This window comes from Belonocnema kinseyi, chromosome 2 (genome assembly GCF_010883055.1).
Source record: "Belonocnema kinseyi isolate 2016_QV_RU_SX_M_011 chromosome 2, B_treatae_v1, whole genome shotgun sequence".
Taxonomy (NCBI): domain Eukaryota; kingdom Metazoa; phylum Arthropoda; class Insecta; order Hymenoptera; family Cynipidae; genus Belonocnema; species Belonocnema kinseyi.
The window spans coordinates 67,134,620-67,154,563 of NC_046658.1; the positions used below are offsets into that span (position 1 = coordinate 67,134,620).

Below are 19,944 nucleotides of genomic sequence, written 5' to 3' on the forward strand. Positions count from 1 at the left end.
ATTTAAAATTATGGCTTATTTCAATTTCAACAAATTTTACATAATTATTAAACTTTCAGATTGTCGTTGCATATTTAAAATTGTTTTTTTACCTTGTGAAATCAAAGGAGCTTTCAAAAACTATAAGTAAAAAATATCTCTGTTAGAAACCGGAAATTTAATTTCCATCAGTTGTCCGATAGATACTTCGTTCGCCACTAGAGTCATAAAGTTGTTTGAATAGGGGTTCCTATACTTTCTTCAAATAGTTTTTTTCTAAAAAATGAAGTACACTCAACTCCCGATATAAGAACGGTTCCGAGCATAGTTAGCAGTGGCCTTCAGTATAAAGCGAGTGAGTATAAAGGTAAAGCAGGTACGTTCGCACAAACCACTTCTGTTGAATTTACACGCATGCTAACCGCTGACGCAACTAATGCGCTGAGAGTACTGCCCACATGCTGTTTGTCACGCATAACTGAGCATCACCTCTCTCTTGTACCTGTGGTCCTCACATCATCAAAATGTCGAGGACTTAATTCTAGGAATTTCGTGAACTGAGGGTGCTTATATCAGGAGTTGAATATCTTTAAAGTTATTTTGTAATCTAATGTCAATTTTTTGAATTTTATGCGCAGTGTATTTGAAAAAAATTTTATCTAAAATTCAAGCATCTTGATACTTTTGGAAGGTCAATTTCTTTAAAGTATAAGACTTTCCTTTGATTTTAATTTATTAAAAATAAATTCAAAACGTATAGCATTTACAATATAATTAAACATATTATAACGTTTTTTATATTCCCAGCGGTCACGAAATTTAGAGATGTTTGTAGAGCATCCAAAGACGTTTTTAGGACGTACGATTTAAAAGATGTTTCTAGAATGTCCAAAAAAACGTTCTAAGTCAGGCCAAAAAAACAGCCAATATTCCAAATACGTCCTAAAAATGTATTTCGAACATTGTATGTTTTTAGAACGTTATTTGTACTGGCTTAGGACGCTTTTAGAACGTTCTAAAAACGTCTTGGAACATTCTTGCCCACTGTGTTTGGAAGGTTACAATCAGAAGGAAACGTAAATATCATAAATTTCACAACAGTCAGATATGGCGCTTTTCACAATTGGATTTAAGTGAATTTTCAAATAAGATTTTCTGATCATGCTATTTTTAAAGATTTCAACATCAAAATTATTAAAATTTGAAAGTTTCTTTTAGTTTTACCCAGTCGAAAATGTTATGTATAGTTTCTATATAGTGTGAAGTATTATATATAATATTCATTAGCTTTATACAAAAATTTATAAAACAAATGAATATTTTATATAATACTTCACACTATATATAAACTATACATACACTGTAAAAAGAATATATTGAATTTTACATCTCTGGTGGATGTAAATAAAAGGACCCTCGTGTATCGGACTTCACGACTCTGTTGTGATATTCCAATTCATTCGATACGAGCCGGACACGTTACCACTTACCTAAAACACATAAGATACTATGGGTCTTTTTTTGATGTTTAAATATTCCGTAACAAAAATATAAAATATACGTTTTTAATAACCGCATTTTTTCCGTTCAAATAGCAGAAAATGTAAAAGGCAAAATAGGAATAGCTCGAATTCGGTCTATTTTTATGTGAAAGCTGTCAAAAAAGTTGAACATAGCTGTCAATTTCCTCACATTAAGAATAAAAATGCTCCAAAATTGAAGGATGAAGGCATCGATAAACGACGAACACGAGAGACGCTTTCGTATTCACATATTATATGATTAATTATTCTAAATTTTAAATTAATTATAAATCAAAAATGTTAAATTTTCCGCCAGGGCAAAATTAAAGATCTTTGGTAAAACTAAAATTAAAAATCTCGATGCGATTTTCAATCACAGGAAATTGATTTTACCGACGCATGGTATTTTTACACGCTGCGACTGAATTTTCCATTCTGAATGTAAAGTTCGTACGAGGGTATGTGTAATTTTTGTTTTTATCGAGTGTGTAATATTACACTGCTGTTCGAGGGTCCTTTTATTTACATCGCTAGAGGATGTAATTTCACATACTTTTGTAAAATCACACAGTGAAGTGTGTGATATTTACAATGATAGAATATGTAATTTTCCGAAACTTTGTAATTTTATACAAATCTTTTTTTGCAGTGTAATATTTTCGACTGGATAAAACTAACAGAAACTTTCAAATTTTAATAATTTTATTAGCTTATATATAGTGTAAGGTATTATATAAAATATTCATTTATTTTATACATTTTTTTATAAAACAAATGAATATTTTTCCGCCTTAGTACTGATTTCCAGTCACATCTCACTGTTTGAAAAAGCCTGAAGTGTGTCACTGACAATCAGTCACTAGTTCACTGGTTACTTAGTATACCAGTAGCCAGTCGCACGCTTCGTTTAAAGCAGTCCGGCTATTGGACCACTCTGATGAAAAATCATTGAAATTAGTTGTTTTTTTTGACGGAGAAATATGTCTTCTTTCACATAATATATTTCTTAGGAGCCTTTTCCAGGCTAAAATTAGAATTAGCACTGTTTAAAGTCGTGTAAAAAACATGGGATTTTATTGAATGGTCTTTCTTGGGCTATAAAAATGGTTAATTTTGGCTTTAAAACACGTGAATATTGTTAGAAAAACTATTTTGGAGACAGAAAATAAAATTTGAAACTCCTTCCAGGGTATTTGAGCTTAATTTAAGCAAAATATACCGAGGTAAAATATGACGAGAACGGTGTGGGCGTTGATCAAAGTTGGCTAACAGCTTCTGCTGGAATCGGGAAGTGTACGAAATTTCAAAAATTGATACTGTTCCCTGTGTATTCGTAGGTTAAATTTCCTTTTTCGACATGCAGTCGAGTGCTGAGCGTGAAAAATGACTTTTACTCGGATCGAGTCAAATCAGTATATAATTTTACATTTTATTATTATATAAAAACCATTTTATTTATATTATTCTCCATTAAAATTTAATACCCAACTTAATTAGTTACTATGCTGGCAAAATTTCGTATTTAATTCCAAATTTCACAAAAAAATAATCAACATAGCTTTAACTAGCTTTTCCAGGAGCCTGACTACTTTAAACTCATTAAAGTCCAACCTAAGTAGCCAGGAGCCCTACCGGCGACACGTGCGTACCAGACGACTCTCGTTCATGTCTTGACCGCATAAAGCGCTCTATCACTGATTAGATCTATCATTTGGCGTCATTGGTATGTTAGTAACGCTGTTTTAGTTGAGTCATTTACTAGTTCGCCCACTTACAGTCGGAAAAACACTAATTCATCAGTGATAATTCAAAATACTGATTCATCAAGTTCACTGCTTTAGTTTAAAATAGTAGGAGCTAGAAGAAGTAGTTTTTAAAACTGAGTTTATCACACTTTTTGAATTGCTTCTTTTTTTCTTACACTACGAATGCCTTAAAGTCCGTGCAAGACTTACAAAAATGGAATTACGTGTAAATGAAATAACGGATTCACCGGAATAACTGCATTATATTTTACAGAAGTCAAAGTTGTGTACTTTGTGAGATATTTTTAAGATGATATTCAAAAATGTCCAACTGCTTTATATTTCGAATCATCCAAAAAAATCAATTCATTTTCTTTGTAGAATTTTGTACATGGTTACTAGAAATTCAAATTCTCCAATTTGCTACTGATTTTAACATTTTTATTTTTCCCACTTTACCATATTTCAAGTCCTAGAAAACGTGACTCATTCCCAAACTAGCGTGCAAACTGGGCCATTAATATCAGAAACAGTAAATCGAGAAATCTCAGTAATTGTTCAAAAGTTATCCATCCACTTGTTCGTTCAAGGTTAAGGTGAGGTTGAGGTTGTAGATGCTCGATTCTAAATATAAGGGAGGTTCTCGGGTCAAATCAATACGCAATGTTACATATATAGTCGACTATGATATATATTTTATTATTCTATATAGTCCTGGAAATATTTTATTCCTGATGATCGTTAAATCTGGTCTTCATTATAAAGAACCTATGTGAATTTTATACGGAGATGCATTCAATTTGTGCATATTTCTATAGAAAAATCTTTACAGTATATGTATTTTCTTTCCCTTCTTTAACAAAACTCTGAAAAAATCTAGGTTAATCGACTAAGAACGATACTTGTCTCAAAAGCTCATACCAGCCTACCATGAAAAATAGAATAACATATCTATTTTTTTAGTTATTTAAAGATTATCTGTTAAAACTAAACTAATAAACAATTCAAGAATACATAGTTTAAAGTTTCTTTGATTATTTCCATAGAATAAATATGTACAAATACAATGTAAAATTACAATTCCATAAAAATAAATCTAAAACGTATAGCAATCTCTTATATCAAGTTTCAGGATACATTTCAACTCAACTTGAAATATAAGTTATACAAAGAATTCGTTGTTTAGAATGACTTTAAAAACCTGCAGTTCACTTTAATTTCCAGAGAAATGGTTTTGATTCTTTACAATTAGAATAAACAGTTCGTGCTTTAAATTTTGAATTCTTATATCATACTAGGAATTTCTTAGAATAATATATGGGAAATTGTCCAAAACCTTAAGATTTTGGTCATTTGTATCATAATTATCAAATTACACGATATTTTTGGGTCGATACTTAGAAGCACATTCGTGTACTTGAATATGAGATATCTATCAAGTATTTTATCCATTTAAAATAATTTGGTAAAAAACATTGCAGTTTGTAACGAATTATCTCATTGATATAAAGAAATACCTTTGCTCGTATTACTAATTAGAAAGGGGACATGAAATTCCATTCTTTCCTTAAAGCTTAATCTTTTATTTTCCCTAAAAAAATCTATTGTAAATGCTTTTGGCGGTGTCGAAGTAAAAAATGTTAACGTTACACCAGCCACACGGAAACCTTGGTACAAAATTTGCGATGCAATCACAATAGTTTGTATACACCCTACAGCCTACGCGATTTAGATTATTTTATCTAGATCCTAGAATTACTTTTTAACATAAACCGTGATTCTTAAGATTTTATTTTATAAAATATAAAAATGAAGAATATTAAAATGTGTAAAAATTAAAAATGCATTCACTAATTGAATGACATTTTGCATATATCAGAGATAAATTTACCACCTATATTCTCAGTTTATGCCTGAAAACTATTTTTTGTTATTGTTTTTGTCACAGGCAAACAAATCTCATAGTCAAACTTAATCCGATCATCAAACACTAATAAACAAGTAGGACATCAAATCGACAAGGTTACTAAAAATTACCAATTTATTTATAAATTATACATGAATTTTTCACCTTGATAAAATTACTCAATCATTTGACCTGCATCTTTTATTTATTTATAACGCTTTAGTTGTTTAAAAAACTAGTTCCAGAATCAAAAAGTTGTTTTAGAACTAGTGCAGCAATTATGTAATTAAAAAAGGTAGGACAAATTTTATTTTAATACAGACCTCATTACTTTCTCGTATTTCGAAAACCAAGCTTTTTAAAAAATAAAAAAAAACGTATTCCTTTATAACACATCGATTTATTCTTCGAGTTGAATCTTTTATTTTCATCTTTATTGAGTTCTATTTTCATTTTATATCGCGATCTCATATTGTACAATTTTCTTTCATATTCACGCTTGTCACGCAATAGTTGATATTTAATTTATAAAGTAAATGTATACCTACAAACAATTTTACTGAGTTAGCTTGGAATAATAAATAACGGCAGTGCGAGTAAAAAACTTTTCTTATGAAAGACAATAATTCATTTCTAGTTCTTTAAACATTTTTGACTGCTTTTTTTTGCAGACATACTGAATATTATTTTTCAATTTATACTTAAGAGGTCATTGTATTCGAACTCCTAGCCTACAACAAAATCTTATTTATTAGAATAATTAAATATGAAAGGAAGGAAACAACACATTTTCAAACAATTTGTTTACAAAAGCTTTTTCTAATAATCTTAAACATGAGCGAATTCAGATTTTATATATTTCCTGTATCGAAAATTCAAATTTGCAATGCAGGCCTTAAAGATTTTCAGAATTAAAAACTATAACAAATATGGACAATTTAATTTGGGTGTTTGTGAAAATCAATTTAAAAATAAAAGCCAATAACACTTTGAAAGTCATACTTCAGTAAAATATTTGCAATTTATCAATTTCATGAAAGAAATATTTCGAAAATAGTAAATGCGATAATAATACAAAAATTATAAATTGTGCTCATGTCTCATCTCGCCTCATGATCTGGACCGAAACGAGACACCTATTGAGACGAGATGAAAACTAACCGTAAAATCTGACCACGAATATCAGTTTTTCTTTTATAGTTCTCAATATTGCAACTCTCATTTAAATCTTTACCTATTTTCGAAAATGACACACGAAAACACAAGAAAATTTAAATTTGGCCTTCTTTTTTCCAGGGTCCTGAAAAGGTTCTTGTGGATGCAAAAATGTTTTTCTGAAAATTTGAATAAAGAAAATTTCTTTCAGTTCGCATAACGCAGTCAAATGTCAAAATCACGAAAAATTACATACCAGTCAAAATAACATTCCATAAACATGCAATGTTCCAGAGACGTTTTAAAGACATATTTCTATCATGAATCGTTTTGAGAACATTGTTTGGTCTGACTTAGAGCAGTGTTTAAAACGTTAGAATAACATCTTTTGACTTGCACGTCTAAGAAGCGTTTTTAGGACGTTCCAATTAAGTTCTTAAATTTCGTGCCCACTGCGATGTTTCACGTTATTCTCGAGCGAATTTTTATTTGTTTGTGATGTGGTCTATACTATAGTATAGACCTCATCAAAAATGATCTGATGTTCGCGGACTAAAGTTAAACTACCGAAAAATAGTAAAAATCACGACAAATTATATTTTTTTCGCTCCTTTCAGGTTAACAACAGTTTTTTTCTGATACAAATTAACCGTAAAAGTTGTATATTATAATTATAGAACTTTCTTTGCAATACAGACCTTATAAAAAATATCTTATATTCGCACACTTATTTAAAGTACCGAACATAAGATAATGTTTGATGTTGTCTTTACTGCATATACACTTATAGCACCACAAACCACAACTTTTCGTGTTCATTTATATTAGAAAAAAAATATTGCTTGAAAATAATGAACAAAATAAAATTTGTCGTGATTATGGGTATTATTGACCTAAAAATAACTAGAAAAATACAATTTCTCGTAAATACTATTTTTGGGTACTGAAACTTTAGTTCGCGAATATAAGACAATTCTCTTATTAGGTATGTACTACAAAGGCACTAATCTCATCATAATTTACAACTTTTAAAGTTCACCCGTAACAGAAAAAAATTCTTCGCCTGAAAATAACGAGAAAAGTGCATTTTTTCCCCATCGCGATGGGGAAAACTGAAAAAAAATTTTTTGATGTTAAAACTTTCAAAAAGGCATTTTCGTACCTACTAAAAACTTTTTAGCCCCCCTCCCTCCCCGTCCAGAAAAGAAAAGACTAAGCTTTTGTATTTTCGATACACCTTCATACAGAGGTTTTATTTTATTTATTTTTGGTTTCGAGAAATTCAATATTATTATTTCTGTTATTTTTGTAAAAGAGGAACAAAACCCCATATTTTGAAAGAAAATTCAGTCTCATTTGACTCCATATCCTCATCTCGCCCGGCGGCCTCCCGTTACACAAAATATCGTTCCAAACGTTCCGTGTTTACCTTCCCATAAGAGTAGACCGGCACAATTGTCAATTTTCGTTTTGGTTCATAATTTTTGTAATGAAACCTTATTATCTGAGTATTAATGTGCCGAAGCATTAATATACAATTTTTCGCCGTTTTTAAGAAAATCGTCTTTGAAATATTCATCACAAGTCATATAAAGTTTCGCAAAACACGCTTCATGTCGACCAGTGACTATGCAGATAGCAGCAATTCGGCTTCGTAGCCAAAAAGTTGTGTATTCGATTCTCACTGCCTATACTTTTTTAATTTTATTTCTTATTTATTAAAATTTTTATCAATATATTTTTCTTTAAAAATCTTAAAAAATAGGCTAATAATAATTTTTATAATGCCTTTTTTCACGGAAAAAATGAATTTTTTACTTTTTCGTGTTCTTTTGCAAACAAATTTATTTTCTGTAAATGTTATTAATTGTTTTGCATAATTTTTGCCGATTATATTTAAAGTTCAAAGCAAGTAAAAGTTTTTTAAACCTCGTAGTTTATCGGATAAACGATGAGTTTTTACAAGTTCAAATTTTGGTTAAGTTTTCTTTGTGAGACACTTTTGATTTTTTTATCAAAGAAATTTTTTTTCTGAAGTTACGAAATGTGAATAGCATATTGACCTGGATGACAGTTTCTTTGTTCTTCAGTTAACCGGTTGAAAACATATAAAATTTCAATGATAAAATCCGGAAATTATATTTATAATTATTTTAATAAATAAAAAAATAAAAATTTAGTAGGTGAGATGCGAACACACAATCTTTCGGCCATGAAGTTAAAGTACTAATGCCCAAGTTCCTGGGCGATTTAATTAAATTATATGATATAAAACTTAAATTCGTCAGATTTATAAACGTCTAAAAAAAGAAAGAACTGAAATATCGTAAATTACATTCAGACTTGAAACTTATTTTAAAGATTTTTAGGTAATCAAAAATGTTAAACCAGAGAAAAAAGTATATTTTACTTTATAGGTTTAAATCTACTGAAATTTATTACGGCTTTCGAATTAAAAGTTTCTACTTTAAAAACTATTCCAAATTAGAAACAAAACATTTGGAGGAATTAACATATCATGTTTTCTTATTATAAATTACATTAAATCGCAGACATAAATCAAATAAATATTCCGAAAAAGACAAAAATTAATGATTTTTTTAAGTTACACAATCACATGAAATATCGTATTTCTCTTTCTTGAAATTTTTCATCCGTCACGAAGTGGCATGGAAGTACATGGTCCAATACGCTATATGTCTTTTACGTTTTCCTTAACAGGAATAAGGGCTTCACGATTTGCATTTTTAAATTGGGAGCTTTTATTGTCAATTGCACCAATTTGCAAGCTCTTAAATTTGCATTTTCCCACATTTATATTTTTCTCGTAGATTTTTGTATTTATAAATATTAAAACAGTGCAATCTTAATTCATGGTTTTAAAGAATAAGCATTATGCAATTTTTGAATGTTTTTGAGAGATAAATTCAAAGGAATTGAAGTTACTGCTAGAGAATAAAGAATAAAGAGAGAATAAAGAATAAAAAGAGAGAATAGAATAAAGTTTTTCATTAAAAATAATACTTTATTTTGCATTTTGTTAGCTATTTCCTGGGGTATCTCATATTATGAGAATAGTTTAACGAGTTTGGAAAAAGCACTTTTTTATATTTTTTGTATTTTCAGCATAAAAAAATGTTAATAAAATTTTTTACTTAAGCTCCTTATGGCAAACTAAATTTCCTTTAAAATGACCTACACTACATTTAAATTCAGTCCATAGAATTCCGTCAATCATGCCAAACAGAGATGGAATCTCATATTTGGGTACTCTTCTCTACTCTAAAAGACTTATTCTTAGGGTAATGAAAATAACAGAAGAAAAGATTGGGGAAGTGCAAAGTGGGTTTATGCCAGGAAAGTCATGTACAGATCAAATATTTAGCTTAAGACAAAGCATAGAAAAAAAATTGAGAGTAGGAAAAAAGTTTTCTGTGCATTTGTTGACCTAGAAAAAGCTTTTGACAAGGTAGATAGAAGTAAACTTTGAAAAGTCCTGAAAGAGTATGCAGTCAATGAATGGACCCTACAAGCTATAAAAGCAATATATACGGGTAGCAAAGCGAGTGAAAGGGTAAATAGGAAATTGAGTGACTGTTTCGATATTATTCAAGGAGTTAGACAAGGATGCGTTATGTCTTCATGATGTCTTCAATTAGATAGACGCATAAACGAAGATAAGAAAGTTATTGGTAGAGCAGGGCCCCTAATCAGAATTAAAAATATATCAAATAAAGCTAAAATGGCAATACATAATTATATATTTGTATCGACTGTACTATACAGTAGCGAGACATGGACTTATCAAGAAAAAGATAAAAGTCGAATTAACGCGATTGACATGAGATTCATGCGCATAATATGCGGGAAAACTCTGATGGACAAAGTGAGTAACGAGATAATTCTCAAAAAATGTGGTGCAGAAGAGACGCTAATAGAAACATAGGAAAGATCTCGGTTAAGATTATTCGGGCATCTTCACAGAATGCCAAATGAACGACGAACGAAACAAGTGTATCAAGGTAAAGTAAATGGCAGCGTGCCCAGAGGTAGACCGCGGAAAGAATGGTTAGAATGTGTGAATGAGAATGTGTGAATGTGTGATTGCTAGAAAAATTGATCAGCAACCTGGGTCGGAGCAGTTTTGCGGAACGAACGCGTTATTTTTATAAATAACGCGAGAATTCTGGATCAATCTAAAAACTTTTTATCCCTTCCTCACATTGCTCCTTTCCTCACCGAGTGGGGAAAGGAGCCTACCCCTTCCTACCCCGGAAGGGAAATGAGTTAATGGTGTAATAATAATAATAAAAATAACAATGAACCGCTATCGCTAGATCATGAGAGTTCATGGAAAGTTCTTCAATTAGTCATTCGACGCGAAAAAATATACATACACAGTAAACAAAAGTGTTCAAAATGATACCTAAATCAATATCATTTTGATATGCAACAAAAACTATACCGAATTCAGGAGAATTTTTATCGGCCGGAGTGAATGATCGACTCTGAAGATCATAATGATCTGATGCAGGATCATGTATAAATTCAAACCAAGATGGCTGATGTTCTTTGAGTACTTTAGCTCATATGCAAGCTTTTTATGGTTTCTGATCGTGTAGTGTAATTGAAAAGTTGAAAAAATAATGAAATCTGATATTAGAAAATATCACCTGTAAACTGTAGTTGTCATTTACATGCAGTTAGATACAATTTTTAGGTTATCTCGTTATGATACCGGCGCCAAGAACTGGCGACCATTTTGTTTAGTCTGACAAATCAATCCAAAAATAAGATCAAATTGATCTAAATGGACAGATCATAATGATCTTGAGAGTCAAATGATGGTTGAAGCAAAATGCTCTGCAACAAAGTTGATCCTTTTTTTTACTGTGTAGTGCTTTATTGTTCCTAATATCAAGAAAGTTTTTCACATATACGAACAGAATAAACTATTTTCTCAGAAATAATAATATGGTACTAATCAATAGGTCATAAAAGCTTTCACAATAGGTCGGCCAATGCGTCTCGTAGACGCGAACAAATACATTAGATATATAAACATTGTATTTCGAATATCAAAAAAATGTTCTCATATAAACCTTGTTAATTCTTTTAAAATTTCTAAACGAAAAGAAAAACATATCTAATTAGCCAATCTATCCCAAAATCCTACTAGATCTGAACACCCATTGGGGCTACAAATCTTACAAATTGCATGACTATTGCTTTTTGTACTTTTCGAGATACGGTAAACATAAATATATTACATAAACACATACACACACACACACAGATACGCGATTTTTTAAAACTTCTTTTTCTAGTTCCAGTGTTCAAATTATATCAAAATATGTCAAAAAAGTATTTCAAAAATTGAAAAAATGTTTTAATAGTCTAAATTACTAGGAAATCGAATGTTTCAAATTAAAAGTGAAATTTTTGAAAAATAATCAATAAATAAAAATGTTGTGATATATTAGTCCTTAATAATCAACTAACGGAGTTACGCAGAAAATGTTGCACAAATCGGTCAAATGGTCAAGGCTCCGGGTCGACTAATCTACTAAAACTGTTACATTTTTCAAGTTTTTTTATTCTGCTTAATACACTTTGTAAAACATAGGAAATATATATGTACAGAAGTTACTTTATAGTAATATTCTTGGCTCCAGGAGATTTTATATAAATCATTTAAATATTTATAGAGATATAAACAATAGGAGCTAAGGGCATAGAGACTTAGAGAAATATATTCGCCGTTTTTATTTCAGCAGCAATTTACTACAGCGAATTTAGATTACTTAAAGTTCGAATTTTTTAACTAAAAATTTGAATTGTTGGCTTCAAAGTAATTAAGGGAATCATTCTTGAAAATGGTACTAAAGCTTCAAGTAGTTAATTTATCCTGAAATTTTTAGATAAATCAGTTGAATATTATTCATTATTTTTTGTTCATTTCCCGGCGATTCACTCCCAAAACTCATGATAAATTTTCATTTCTGCGCTTAAATTATTATTCAGTTTGATTACTTCATATGTAAAAAACTTGAAATGGACAAGACCATTCATAAATCAACCGAACATGCAAAATGGAGCAAAAATAATTACCCGCGTGAAAAATAATATGCATCCGGTTATGAAATATGGTATTTTTGCTTAATAAATGTTGCTGTCTGTCACACATCTAGAAGATAAAAGATAAAAATGATTAAAACAGATAAATTTTTTTTGTTACAGTGCGAATGTGGTGGACGATCTCGGGAGGTTTAATAGTTCCAGAAGCAACAGTTAAAATTTCGCACGAACTGGAACGAGAAAAGATCAATTTGATGAACAGGGGAGAGAGCCGGTGATGGACAATGAGCAACCGCACCAAGAGCTGGTCAAGTGCGTGGTTGTTGGGGACACGGCCGTCGGAAAAACCAGACTGATATGCGCTCGCGCTTGCAACAAGCATGTTTCATTATCGCAATTGCTTACAACCCACGTGCCCACGGTGTGGGCCATCGATCAGTACCGAATTTATAAGGACGTAAGTCTTCAGCTCCTATTTCTACCATAATATAGGTATGCGTTTCGAGCCTATAACTTCCAGTTTTCGATAACAAAATAAATAATAACATTATTATAAGCAAGACATGGAAATTTGGACTAATTAGCTTAAGTACTTATTAATGATATTCTTAATTGAACAAAAGAAAAATGCTGTTTTCAAAAGGATAATAATGATAACAAAATATTTCATTTTGGGAAAGAAAACCATCTATCGGATCTCCTTTTTATTTAAAGACATTTGACTGTCGATGGACGACAACTTGAAAATGAAAATAAAATTAAGAAAGGAAATTAATTATTGTGTAATAAATTAAAAGGCATTTTGTGCTAATGTGTCGTTAGGGAGAGCAGTAATTTATTATTTTTATTTTCTGTTCGCTTTTCCCTCAGCAGAGTCAATTTTTCATCCAAAACGATTGATCGTTTGAAAAAGCTAGCTTGTACGGTGTAGGCTAACCGCTATCACAGCGTTTTCTAAACTACTGACTTTCAAACTACTGACCACCTTGGCCCGGCAGCCGAGACAGACACCACCATCCGAGTAGAAGGCTAATTTGTAGTCAAGATCCGCTGTACAGATAGTGCTGTAAAGCGCAACATTTCATTTGCTGTTAAAATAGTCCTTCAAATGTGTAACTTGAGACTCACACAGTTTTTTGACATCTACAACGCCCCTATATGTCGTGATAGAACGACCCTTTCAAATGCTGAATTTTTGTTGTGCATTCGGTGCTTCGTCATTTCTACGCGGACGATTCTGTTTAACTTTTCAAGGTCGGTATCAGGCCACTTGAAGAGCCCGAAGGAGTATAAGAGAACAGGAATGGCATATGTGTTGATTACCGTGATATTGTTTGCCGAGTTGAGAAAACTCTTTATAATCTACCTGTGTCTCGCAGTGAAGGCAGCCATTAGGATTGTCTTACTATCGTACTCTGAATACCCTTAGATTCAAAAATACCCAGATATTTATATGATTCGCCTGCAGCCATTGCCTCGATGTCATTTTCGAACTCGTTCTCTAACTCTGCGGTCCCTAATTCCTCTCTGATTGAATGCAGAGTTCTGCATTTATCTAGTCCGAACTCCATTTGGATATCATTGGAAAACAGCTTTTCGACATCGATTACTTGCTGCAGTTTCTGGGCTGAACTAGCGTACAGCTTCAGGTCATCCATGTACAGAAGATGGGTCACTTGATGACCATCCTTATTACCATGAATTCCGAACATATGAGACATGCTGTTTATTGTTTTGCTCAAGGGGTTCAACGCTAAACAGAACTATAGTGCGCTGAAGGAGTCTCCTTGAAACACACTCGTCGTAATGCGCATTGATCTGGTTATCCTTGATTGTCCATGATCAAAATACTTGATTCTTGTACCCCAGAGCCTCATCGCATGACTTAGAAAGTCAATAATGCGTGGACAGTTTTTATAAAGTTTTAGGCCTTCAGCCAAACAGACATGTGGCACGGAAGGAAGCGCTTGCTTTTAGTTAATTTATGCCATGTATAAGTTCCTTTGATGCCTACGAACTTGAGTCATGGCAACAACGTCTATAGTGACTAGATCTTTACAGCCCCGTGAGTTTTTACGAAATCTTTTTTTTTTATGTAAGGATGTCATTCTCATCGCAATGAGAATATACCTTATCTGAAATGATAACTGTAAGACATTTATAAATTGTCGGAAGACAGGCTATCTATCGAAATTCAGATGGATTTTGAGCGTCTGGTGTTTTAGATAACATATACGTAGTACCCTGGAGCACAAAGCTTGGCATCAGATCTGGGTGTGCAATGATCTTCTGAAAACACCTTGCCAAAGCAAGATGCAAACTCGTCAGATACTTGTACCAGAAGTTGTGCACCATGTCAGGATCTGGATCTTTCCAGTTTTAACCACGCAGCATCCAAATTGCATGTGTTCATTTTTCTTCAAACACTCGACCAGTTGTTAGTCATATCTTCCAATTGAGGGACTTCGGCATCTTGCTGGTTATTTTGCTTCACACTCAGTTCACGATAGAACCTGCTTTCATCTGTCTGAAAGTTTCGATTTTGTTGCCTCCGTGCAATACTTTTCTTGTGCCAAAGCAGTCTGGCAGTAAGAACATTAAGTCTCTGCCGTTGGGAGTCCATAATCTCATCCAATATTGCTGGTGTTAATGTTTAAATGTGCCGAGGGTGGATGATTTTAACAACATGGTTTATCAGCCTTCCGGTTTTATTTCCTTTTCTATATTGAGTCAATCGACCCAATTTGCACCTTACTTTGCTGACATCCATATCCAACCTGATCTTCCATGGTGGATCTCGATCCATTGATGGGACAAAAACTGCATTTGCAGGCCTATTTTTGCGGTCCAACGTTCTAACGGTTGCCACAGTTGCACAGTACACAAGAGTTTGCACCTCTAACGCAGTTTAAGTTGCGTTCAAATACATGGATACAACCTTGCTGTTGAGGTGTTCAATCAAGTATTCGTTGCCCACGTCTTCCAAAGCGAGTTCATCAATGGGAAGCTGCTGTTCCACTTCCATTTTGATAGCAGCTACTTCAACAGCCAAAAGCAATCTGTTTACACATATTGATCGTTTCTGATCTGCCAGATTCTGCTAATTTATTTTGGGGCTAGCTGTGGGTATTTAAGTAAGAAGAGTCTATGATGTTCTTTCCTCACACTTTGCCCACATTTCTCTGCCAAAAAATCAAGGCTCATAACATCTCTGTTCATATGGTATGTCCATTTTCGTGGCTTTTTTGGTTGCTGAACCTCTGCCTCTGGTTGTATAAGGCCATTCACCTCTGGAGGCTGTGGTGATGTTGGATTATCATTAGGTTAAGGAAAAACATCAATTGCTTCTGCTTGACCATATGACGCGGCTTCTTCTAACTGATGTTTATTGTCGTCTGTTTTTCACGCCAAATCAACCTGTTGTTTAATCTCCATTACTCGGTCTCCTGTTACGTGTAGATTAGTCCTAATGTCCTTCACCTTAGCGAGAAGATCTCTTAGTGCGACTTTCTGTATATAAGGATACTTTGCAGCAAATTTCGTTCTTAAATTGTATCCTCTTTCAATTTCCGTTTCAAAATTCGCACTTTCGTAATAGAGACGCACAAATTCCTCTTTTATTATGGTATCCCAATTGATGCTCTCCCACGGTATTTCTGTCGAGGTGGCTGGCTGCAAATAGCTAATGCTAGCCAAAGCATCCTCAGTAGTCTCAGTAGAGATTCCACTGCTTATTGTTTGTCGCAGATGTTCTTGCTGGTCAGTTGTTTGATAAGTAAGATTTGCCTGATCATCTCGCAACTCATCATCGCCACCGTCCCGCATGCTGTGACCCCCATGTGGTATCTGGCATGAAAAATCCTATCAGTAGCAGTGGTACCGCCAACATAGGCGTCATAGTCATGGGAGGAACGCTCAAGCACTACCGCGCCACCAACGCGAGAACACCTCCGGTAGGGATTTTTATAACCCCTGGATTAAATATATTAACCGATTTCTTACTTTCTTTTTTAATCTTCTCGATTTAATCTAATGAATCCAATGCAGCCTATTAAAACTCAATTTTTGCATATTTTATCAAATTTTAATTTTTCAACCAGCTCTAATCTTCTAACCATGAAGTCGCGGAAGGCAAGTAATCGCCCGCACGAACAGCATTCAAGTGCGCCCATTAGGTTCTAGTGTTGTGAAAAAATTGTGGGGTGTTGGGTCGGCCATACCCTAAAATTTTTTCACAAAACAAGAAGCTTAGGAAAACGCTTGATTGCCGTTCGTGCCGGAAATTACGTACCTCGCTTGACCTTCGCACTGTTAGAGGATTAGAACCAACCGAGAAAAATTAAATTTTGTTCAAACATTAATAAATCGAAAGATAAAGTTCCGGAAAGTACTTGCCTCCGATTTATTTAAAGCTTTGTATACTCATGTATTTTTATTTTCTGATTGCAAAAATGATACTGAAAATAAACGAAAATTTAATTTTCAAAGTCAAAACCCCGCAAAAATGATAAAATTGGTGTTTTTCGTTTTTTTAATTAAATATTGGAAATTTAAGAAAAAGCCTCGAAAAAAGCTTTCAATTAATTAAGTAATTAAGTAAGTAGTTAGGTATTAATTAAGTAATTAAGTAATTATTCTGAAAATACACCTTTTGTGTGATACAAAGTTTTTAGGAAAATACCATTCTTGTTTAAGAAAAAAAGGAAAATGTTTGTAAACTCCATATCCCATAGAAGCCAGTCCGGTTTTGTAATTACTAGAACTGGTCGCCCACGCAGTTTCTAAGAGAGCAGGGCGAGAGACAGTCAAGTATATTGCGGAATATTATGCACTCCAATTGAAAACGGTTAAGGCGGCCCTGACTGTTTACGTTTTGAGGGTACCAATTTAGTAACAAGATCTGTGAAAGGCGACCCCCCGAAACTGTTATTATATGGGACTTTGAGTGTAAAAAGTGTAGTACTGCTTGGAATGGGACTTGTGGCACTCCTGTCTATCACGAAGGGTTTGAAAGGGGGACATTATTTCTTTGACAAGTCACAGGGGTGCCTCCCCCCACGAGACTTTCGATGAGGGTAGGGGCTTGACTTACATTATTTCTGTGACCAGTCACAGGGACGCGTTCCCACCTCCCACGAAACGTTGAAAACGGGGAGGTATCTGACCAGTAACAAAGGTGCTTTCCCATCTTCCACGTGATGATGAACTATTTATATAACTATTCATAGGAGTACTTTCCTGCCCCTCCCCCCACTGAGACGTTTGTAAGGGGAAGATATGTGACCTAAATTATTCCTGTGCCGAATCGTAGGGGTAGCTATCTGCCTCCAAAAGGTATGTTTTTAGAGCTACAACATTGAAATAAGACTTCTTTCCCCAAACCGATATTTATCAAAATATAGTGAAAGAATAAAAAAAAATCCGTTTTTTTGTGTTTTGACCTTGAAAATCAAATTTTCGGGAGTTTTCACTATTTGCGTAAGCAGGAATTTAAACTCCGTGGGTATACCTCGTTTCAAATCAATCGGAAGAAAGTACTTTTCGGAACTGCAACCAAATAGAATTGCAATTGGGTGTATTAGCTTCATTATGCTACAATGAGAAAATATTAAAAATATTATAGAAAATTGAATAATATCTTCAATCCAAGTTGAGAGATATTGTATTCATAATTTCAGTTATGCAGATGTTATTAAGGTCACAACAATGAAAGGGTCATTCGTTGCTGATGAACGAATGTAGCGTTCTACTCATATCTGGGTGTCTGCATCGGCTTACGCGGCTAGGGTGCCAGCCCCCTGCCACCGGCAGTAGTTTTGAAAACATTGGGTTAACCAATTATTTAAATCTGTAACCAAGAATATTAAAGTTCTTTGTGCGAAATCACTAAAGATTTGTGAATCAGCAACTTCATATTGAATAGATTTTAATTTTTTATTAATTTGTATAAAAGTCGTTTTTAGATTGTTTACGCTAACGATTTATTTTTGAAAAATAGCATTGAGAAGCAAATATATACAATAGTTTATGTTGGGCTTTCAGCTCCAATATTACTTAAATATTATCATAATAGTTTTATAACATATGCGAGCTTGCTTCGCCAAATAAACAATGTAAATACATCCATAACGGTCGTAATCGAACATTTAACCTTCAATTACTTTTGATCTAGCGTATTACTCTATTTAAAACCATTGTTACAGTATCCCCTAACGCCTAGACTATGATAGACGCAAAACCAAACATTCTTTTTAATTCACACAAATTACTTACATATCTCTAAAGGACATAAAAGCGAAAGGTTCTAAAATATAGAAATAAGCCTATGTGTTTTCAGCACTTTGCCAAAAAATTACCATGTGCAACTATCATGCGAGTTTTATGCAAGTCCTTGCGATTGACTCATAAGCCTCTCAACATGGAAATTCATGCTAATTTTATTAAAATTTATATATTATAAGTCACTCCATTCACAAACTAACCATCCCATCGTCCTATATTACTAACCGTAAAAATTAAGAAAGATTAATTTCATCTTTGCGTGTTACCACGTAATGAAATAAGAAGTAAAATAAATTGGCAACAGTGCATGATTTTTTGCGCTATTTCCAAAATCTTTCACCCCCATGTGGATGATGGAATTTCATTTAAAAGTTCAGAAAATTATCTCATATAAAAGGTTTTACTTTTCGTTTTTCTCATGTAAATAACATGGAAAACTTCGAGTGTAATCAGCGAGTTCTAAATATTAACCGTTGTTTATTATTTTTTCTACAATAATATCACCAATTACGGGGTTAGCGAGTTGAAACTTCAAATCTTTGTTAATTTTTAACAAAGATATATGTTTGTTAAATCCGAATATAAATTTGAAATCTTCTATCACGTCAGATTTTTAAAATAATTATTGTAAATCGATATGTACTTTGAATTTGAGAAGTTTGAAGGAAAACTTAAATTATTATGCTTTCGATTGTTATATTACGAGTTAAATGGCTTCTCATGCAAAATTACAAAATATAAAGATTTTTATATTTCATTTTTCTAATTTAGCAGCTTTCAGTATTTTTTCAAAATTTGGTACCTTCGAAATTTAGACGCTTCCTAGAAATTGATTCCAATATCTGATTATAAAATAATGATCTTTTTCATTAAACTTTTTCAATTCATCGCATTCAAATTTTAAAATTGGAATTTTTTGATCATCGATTTTTAAAAATTATAAATTGAATGAATTAAAAAAATGTCAGTTTAATCAACTGTATTTTACCGTCAGAAATATTTTTAATCTGAACAAGTACTCAACTAACATTGCACCATCTCTCATTTGTAAAAATTCGAAGGCCACAGAAAATTAACAAAAGTTCCACAAGTTAGCTTTGCGCTTATTCACATTTGCGGCATCTCTCATTCAGAAATTTCTCTGAACAGGTACAGGGGTGACATGCCGCAAATGTGGCTAGCCGCAATTTTACCAATTTTTGGTCAAATTAAAAATTTTCTGAATGAGAGATGCCGCAAATGCGATTCGCTACAAATTTAATTTGCCCAACTTTTG

General features: G+C 32.8%; 1 protein-coding gene across 2 annotated transcripts in view; it reads left to right on the plus strand.

Annotated features, from left to right (window-relative positions):
* Positions 1 to 19,944, plus strand: part of LOC117168416 (rho-related BTB domain-containing protein 1) — a 59,604-nt gene that overhangs the window by 16,896 nt on the left and 22,764 nt on the right. For both annotated transcript variants that reach the window (XM_033354050.1, XM_033354051.1), the window contains exon 2: positions 12,549 to 12,843. In XM_033354050.1, coding sequence (XP_033209941.1) covers positions 12,664 to 12,843 — 180 coding nt within the window. In that variant the 5' untranslated portion in view covers positions 12,549 to 12,663. The remainder of the gene's footprint in view (positions 1 to 12,548; positions 12,844 to 19,944) is intronic.